We start from the raw sequence: 6938 nt of genomic DNA, 5'->3' as shown, positions 1-6938 counted from the left end.
CCAAGGTGTAGTTTCCGGACGACATTCGTGCCTGCAGAGGTGCCGGCGCACACTAGCTCGGGCTTGAATCAAGCCTTTTTCAATCTCTGCTAGTTAGAATTTGATTTGCACACCCCCCCCCCCCCCCCCCCCCCCTCTCCCCCGCGCGAGAGAGCCTCTATGCTATACAATTCTACAAGCTTCAAAAGAGCTCTTGTATATAAGGGGGGAAAATCTTCATTCCAAAGCAATGTGGGACAAAAGCTCACTTTTTCCCTTCATTTTCCAACTCAAATGGGTTTACTTTGAGAATCAATATCTCATTCACCCATTATCCGTTTTGAGCGTACAATATATCAATCTCTTCGTCTCACTACGAGGTACCCGAATCCACTTTGACCCGACCCAAATCGGAAGTGGACCCCACTGATAATTGTGCCACAAAATAGCCACTTAACATGTCATTTTATGTCATTTTAAGCTATTTTTTTCAACAGTTACTTGCTTACGTGGCAGATGAGTTGGCATTTTTAATAATTTTTAAATATTTTTTAATAAATTTTAAAAAAAAATGTAATTTTTTTATTAAAAAATATAATTTTTTTTAAATGACGGGGTTTATTTTTTGTATTAATTTTTTTTGAATCTATTATTAAAATTTATTAAAATTATTTAAAAATTATTAAAAATGCCACCTCAGTTGCCACGTAAACAGGTAACCTGCTAAAATTGATGATAACCTGCTATCCGGTAAAGTTGCATGTTTTTGGAGTATTCAATGGTCTAATTGCACGTTTTTGGAGTATTCAGTGGCCTAATTGCACTTTTTTTTTCAGTGGCCTAATTCCATTTTCAGGTTACGTGTAGTGACCAATTTAAACCTTATTCCATTTATTTAAAATTCTGTAGATTTAGATAATTTAATTACATTTCTCATAAAATTGAATTGTTTACTTGACCCTTATCACAAACATTTTTTTGCCATTATCCTCATAATCAAGTCCGTTTAAAATTACCTTATTGGTGTGGTTTACTACGGGTGAGGTAGAGGAGATGCTGCTTCACCTTACGACAAGTCGACAACGTTAGACGGGAGCTAATGTGAAAAGGAAAAAAGGATGGACGGACGGACGGACGGGGATTCCCTAACAGGAGTGGGTCCCACAACGTTGAAATCGGGCAATTGGTCCATGTTACTAGAAGATGTGTGTGTTCACACTGTGAAACGCGTAATGGTGGGGCCAGTGGCATTGTAGTAAATTCCCAATTGACCTTGACCAACGTGCGCCCCAAGCTTGGAGCCACAAATCTTTGACCCATTCAAAATCGTCCTTGCTAATTAAGTTGCTTACGCCATCAGTGACGCACCCCGATCTTTCTATATCTTTCTAGGTATAAAACATATCACGTACGAATTTAACTCACTAATTCAGTGATATTAAAAAAAGAAAATTAAAGTTTAAACGTCGACATTCACATCTTTTCAAGTATTTTGTCGGTTGAGACGTGATGGACCCTTAAGTTTAAGAATTCAACTTTTTTAGAAGAAAAATTATAAAACGACAAGATTAAACAAACTGAACAGAAGAGTGAGTAAGATATAATTTTTTATAATAAATTTAATTTTCATTAATATTTTTTGAATAAATTTGTCTTATTACATTTTTATAACGTAATTTACTTTTCTTATATAATATTCTACTCCAATATTAACAAAACATAACTACTAACTCAATAAGTCGACCTTCTCCTATTAACGATGGAGTTTGTGGTATTTTGTCTATTTATCATTTCGATGCAAGACATGTGAACATTTAATTCAAAATTCTATTATATTTTCGAACCAAAATTGGATGCGTGATTTCAATTATAATAGTATTCAATTTTTTTTTTTTTAAAACACATTAATACTTTATATCAAGATTTAATTAATAACGTTAATATCTAAACCTTCTGGTAAGTAAGATGGGAAGGGTAGGAGGAATATTTTAGTCGGTTCAAACAGCTAAGAAAATTTTGACTTTTGGAAGTTTTTATGTCAGACCAGAACATGCACCTTGTTAGTTAAGTCATGCACTAGTATAACATTTCATGATTATAGTCTCTCTCTCTCTCTCTCCCTATATATATATATATATATATATATATATATATATATATATATATATATATATGATAAAAATGTCATATTCATTCTTCCAAAAAGTTGAATCACAACCTTAAGGTTCCCCAACATGAACCATGAAACTAGACCTTTGCCTGGATCCCTAATTATTCTTCCAAAGTTTCACCTCTATATGATCAGTTGAGCTGCCCATGCGGGTGAAAATATCACATCAGGGAGTATAATTGATGCAGTAAATTTAGAAGCCTCCATAAATGTGTGTGTTTTAGATAAAAAAGTGAAAATTGATTTGATCTTTTATTTAGGTAGATCAACGGGGATATAGTATAATTAATTTTTTAAATTTAAAAATTTATAATAATTATAAAATTAATCTCGTATTTTAGAACATAATAGACAACTGAAATCTAACTCTTGTTCTCATTTAAACCCACTCTTTTATATATAAAATTATAATCTCACAAATTGTATGCAGAAGAAAAATTAAAGTATATATTAATAAAAAAAACATGTTTTCTTAATGGTACATTCTTCAACTGAGGATTTACAATCCTAACCTGAAGTTGAGATCAGGGATTTTCTATACCCATCTTCTTGCACTATAGAGAACTGATTTTCCTGTGACTATACATACAAAAATCATACACAGCAAAATGAACAAATGAATCAACCTTCTGCCAATTACCCCAGACACAAAACCCAAAAAAAAAAAAAAAAAAAAAAAAAAAAAAAAAAAAAAAAACCAATAAAAATGGTGAAGGTAAACAAAAAGGAAAGTTCATGAGCAGATGAGCTTCAATCATCAAGCTAGTAATGTCTCCAGGAACAAGTCATCTCTGGGCTCCTCCTTGGCCCTCGAGAACGCATTGTCCTGGATTTGGTTCGCGTAGCCATTCATCGGGTTCCCAAATCCCGAGTACCCAAAACTTCCCGGTCCCTGCAACATCTCGTAAGGCGCTTGGCCTTCTCCCGGGATTGGCCTCGTGCTCGGGATTGGGATGGGATAGTTAGATTGGAGAGACATTGTCGAAGGCCTAATGGCCATGGCCATAGCCGCATTGTTGTTAGGATTGGCACCCCGGTTGAGGGCGTGGCCGCCACTCCCCCGGGCAGCAGGAACATCATGGTTGTGTTTTCCTTCATAGGTTGTTATCACCGACCGGATATCATGTGAAGCTCTTTCCACGTGTTTCCTCACCGGACAACCTTGGCTCGTGCACTTGTAATAGCTCCTATAGAAAAGAATGGCAGCCAGGGAGTTAACTTTCAGCAAATTTAAGAAAGATAGACAATTTAGGAAACCAAGATTAATTAAGGTTGTACAAACCTTGGATTGGGATTTCCCTTCACAACTTTCTGCCCATACTTTCTCCATCTATAACCATCGTCGAGAATATCAATATCACTCGTCGTTTGAACTACAACTCTCGGTTCTCTTACCGTCCTACTCCCCGGTGCAGAAACTCCCTCGCTTTCGTTTTCCACTTTCCTGCAAAACGAATTCAATAGCATTAGAAACACCCTCGAAAATATTGAGTAATCAACAATTTCCCATAATTGTATGATATGAATATATAACTTATAAGTTACCATCTCTTTGCATCTGGTTCATCTTCATCGAACTCGTCTCCTCCCCCGGACTCCCTCTTCTGAGAGCTCTGCTCGAATTCATCATCCCCGATGGAGATCGAAGAATTCTCTGGCGTCGCAACAGAATCCATCTGCCCATTACCATTAGACCAATACGACTGATCCGGGACTTCACTAGCGGGCGCATTATAAGACTGGGCAGCTAAGGTTGAAGCCGAGGAAGCTGTAGAGGACGAGGATCTCCTAGTAGACTGAGGCTTCGGGTGATTGTGAGCTCCTTTGTAGACAATCTCGGTAATCTGCCCATCCAAAGCCCTCTCGACCTTCTTCTTCGTGGGGCAATTGGGGTGAGTACACTTGTAATAACTTCTGGGATTCTCGCTTCCCTTCACCTGTTTCTGCCCGTATTTCCTCCAATTGTACCCATCGTCAGATCGCCTCTGCTCCCTCAACGTCTGGGATGGCGGGCAGCACTGATTATACTCAGAGTAGTTTTGAGAGCTCATCTGAGTGGAAGTAGTCACAGGGGGAAGGCTCTGCTGCAGAGAATTGAATTCAGAAACTGTCTTTTCTGATGATAGCCCATCTTTCCTCTTTGAATCTTCATAATTCAATGTCTGCTGACCCCAAAGATGCAACAAAGCTGAGTCTTTTATCTTAACAAAACAATTTTATCAACACAAAACACATCTAAGCAAGGAACAGCACTAAGAACTGTAACTCAACAAGATCATATGGAGTTACTGTTTTTGCTAAGATCTATTCCTTGCAAAAGTCTACTGAATTAGCATCAACCAAGTCAAAGATTTAGCCTAGCTCTCTCTCTCTCTCTCTCTATGTATATATATCACTGTGATTATTCCTCTACAATTCTGGGGCGCTTGGGTCTAGGGACTTCACTTTTGTGTGCAAGAATTAAGAAAGTTATAACAAACAGGAGTGAAAATACAAGATGAATTTCAAAGCACCCACCATTGAAACAGAGTTGGTCTGGAAAGAGAAATCTGGGTATCCTTTATCTTCTTGCTTAACATCTTCCTGGGTTGTGTTAGAATCATTCTTCCAGTTGAAGTTCAGAGCAGGAAAAGTCCCAGTTGTTGGAGATGGCAAAATCTGCACACAGAGAGCACAAAAGGGGAACAACAAAATCAGAAAACCCATCCCAATTATCTAACCAACAAACAAAAATGAAGAAAACAGAGATTTCTCTTAAATTTTCAAGAAACCAGTAAAGGGCTCATACGTTGGAGGAGGAAAGGAGAACAGGGGAATCGAGGAGCTCACTGGGGCTCAACCCAGGAGGAAAAGCGAAGTAGGAGGACGGCGAGACGGACGGCGGAGAGAGCGGCAGAGACGGCGGAGGCAAAGACTTAAACTTGGGCACACCGGACCCAGTCCTCTCCGCTATCCGATCAGCGAGCCCTCTGCTCGCAGAGGCGCCGGCGGCGGTGGAGGGATAGTCGTCGGAAGCGAGGAGGTCAGTGAAGGAGGTGGACATGAATGAAGAGGGGGCGGTTGAGAAAGAGAAAGATGAAGAAACGGTTGAGGCGTCCACTGTACCAGAAGAAGCAGCCATTAAAAGGAGAGGAAAAGAGAAGAGAAGAAAATGAGAAGAGGCGTTTGGTGGGGAGTTGGGGGAGGGTGGGGGTTATGAAGACGATGAAAGAAGTGAAAATGAATACGCATTCGCCAAGACTTCCCTTTTTCACGCAAATAATAGCGTGTACCGTTCGCACACAAAAAATTCAGTGTCATTCCCACTCAAAAATTAAAAATTAAAAAATGATAATAAAAGAAGATAAAAAGTAAGTGTGCTTTTTATCATACCTTAATTTCACATTTTAAGAAATCATATATTACTTTTAAATTTTAATTCTTCTCAGACAAACTTATATTAATATATAAGCTCTGTTTGACAAACCTAGCTGAAAAGCTATAAGCTAGGGGTTGAAAGCTGAAAAACTATAAGCTAGGAGTTGAAAACTGAAGAGCCATTAAACTAGCTCTTATAATTGAAAGTGTTTAGTAAAATTAATTTTTTGATAAACTGATAAATGTAAAAAGACTAAAAGGACATCTTTATAAAATTTAAATTAGTGTGTTTACATATTAAAATTTAACATTTTGTCTTTTAAAAAAAAATAACATTTTAAAATAAAACCATTAGTATAATCATGATCTAGCATCTCATAATGAAGTAGCAATATTATTACAAATCTCATAATAATAATAATAATAATAATAATAAGTGAAAATGGTTTTAACTGGGAAGGGTAAATTATGTCATTTCTTTAAAATAATAAGGATAAAGATGAAAAAAAAAGTTAGGAAGCTAGGAACTTATTTTGAGAACATTACCAAGCAGAGCTTATAGCTTATTAGTAGCTTAAAATAAGTTATAAGCTCCTAAATAAGCTCCGCCAAACAAAGCCAACCTGAAAACTAATTTGCACCCTTTATCCATATTAATAGACGGTGCATGTCATTTATAACACAATGAACACACGTAGTGTAATGCAAACATAATAGGCTCGCGTGCGCATACACACACATATATAGGATAAGTTCTGGTGCGGAGATGCTCTCAGTGAAAAATGGTGTTAGATCTGAGCCGTCGATCAAATCTAGATCAACGGCTTAATCAATGAAATTTCAAAAAAAAAAAAAAAAAAAAAAAAAAAACGCGCGCCCTCAAATGCATCCATCTTCTTCATGTTTACTCCAAAAGATAACAACTCCACTATTTGTTATTATATTGCAATTAATTTTTTTTTTCTTTTGGATTAGATCATTTTGAACTTGGAACCAAAACTGAAAAAATTCATTGTATTGTTGAATGAAAAAAAAAAAAAACTGTAAAAATGGCGCACCTTAAGAAGAAACACCACGCACCTAAAGCTTTAGACCGACGCACTTTAAGAAGGAAAACAACGCACCTTAAGAAGGAAAACCATGCACCTAAAGCTAGAGCCGTCAAAACGGGCTTAGCCTGCCGGGCCGCCCTGCCCCGCCCCTACTTAGGTAGGGGGCGGGTTTCGAAAATACAGGACCCCGTTTAAGAGCGAGCTTTTTTGGCCCGCCCCGCTTAGGCCCGCGGGCTGCCCGCCATTATTTTATTTTATTTTATATAAAATATGCACTTTAAAATTATTGTTATGTGTAATGCTTTTGGACTTTGAAGTTTTGACTACTTTGATGTTTGATGAACTATGAACTTTGAACTTTATGTAATATTTAATGTTTG

General features: G+C 37.3%; 1 protein-coding gene across 2 annotated transcripts; it reads right to left on the bottom strand.

The window, feature by feature from the left end:
• Window positions 1–2574: 2574 nt before the first annotated feature.
• Window positions 2575–5360, bottom strand: LOC109173777 (probable WRKY transcription factor 26). Of its 2 annotated transcripts, none has more exons than XM_019323076.1 (5): window positions 4938–5360; window positions 4667–4807; window positions 3695–4314; window positions 3432–3593; window positions 2575–3336 (listed from the first exon to the last, which is right to left on the bottom strand). In XM_019323076.1, exons 1-5 carry the CDS (start codon window positions 5268–5270, stop codon window positions 2907–2909), a joined length of 1686 nt encoding a protein of 561 aa, XP_019178621.1. In that variant the 5' UTR covers window positions 5271–5360; the 3' UTR covers window positions 2575–2906. The 2 variants fall into 2 exon arrangements, with proteins under 2 accessions (XP_019178621.1, XP_019178622.1); XM_019323077.1 differs by having other exon boundaries at window positions 3695–4311; window positions 4938–5359.
• Between the last annotated feature and the right edge of the window lie 1578 nt (window positions 5361–6938).

This window comes from Ipomoea nil, unplaced genomic scaffold (genome assembly GCF_001879475.1).
Source record: "Ipomoea nil cultivar Tokyo-kokei standard unplaced genomic scaffold, Asagao_1.1 scaffold0482, whole genome shotgun sequence".
Taxonomy (NCBI): domain Eukaryota; kingdom Viridiplantae; phylum Streptophyta; class Magnoliopsida; order Solanales; family Convolvulaceae; genus Ipomoea; species Ipomoea nil.
The sequence above is the reverse complement of the archived record's forward strand: the minus strand, read 5'-3'. Positions and strand labels throughout refer to the sequence as shown.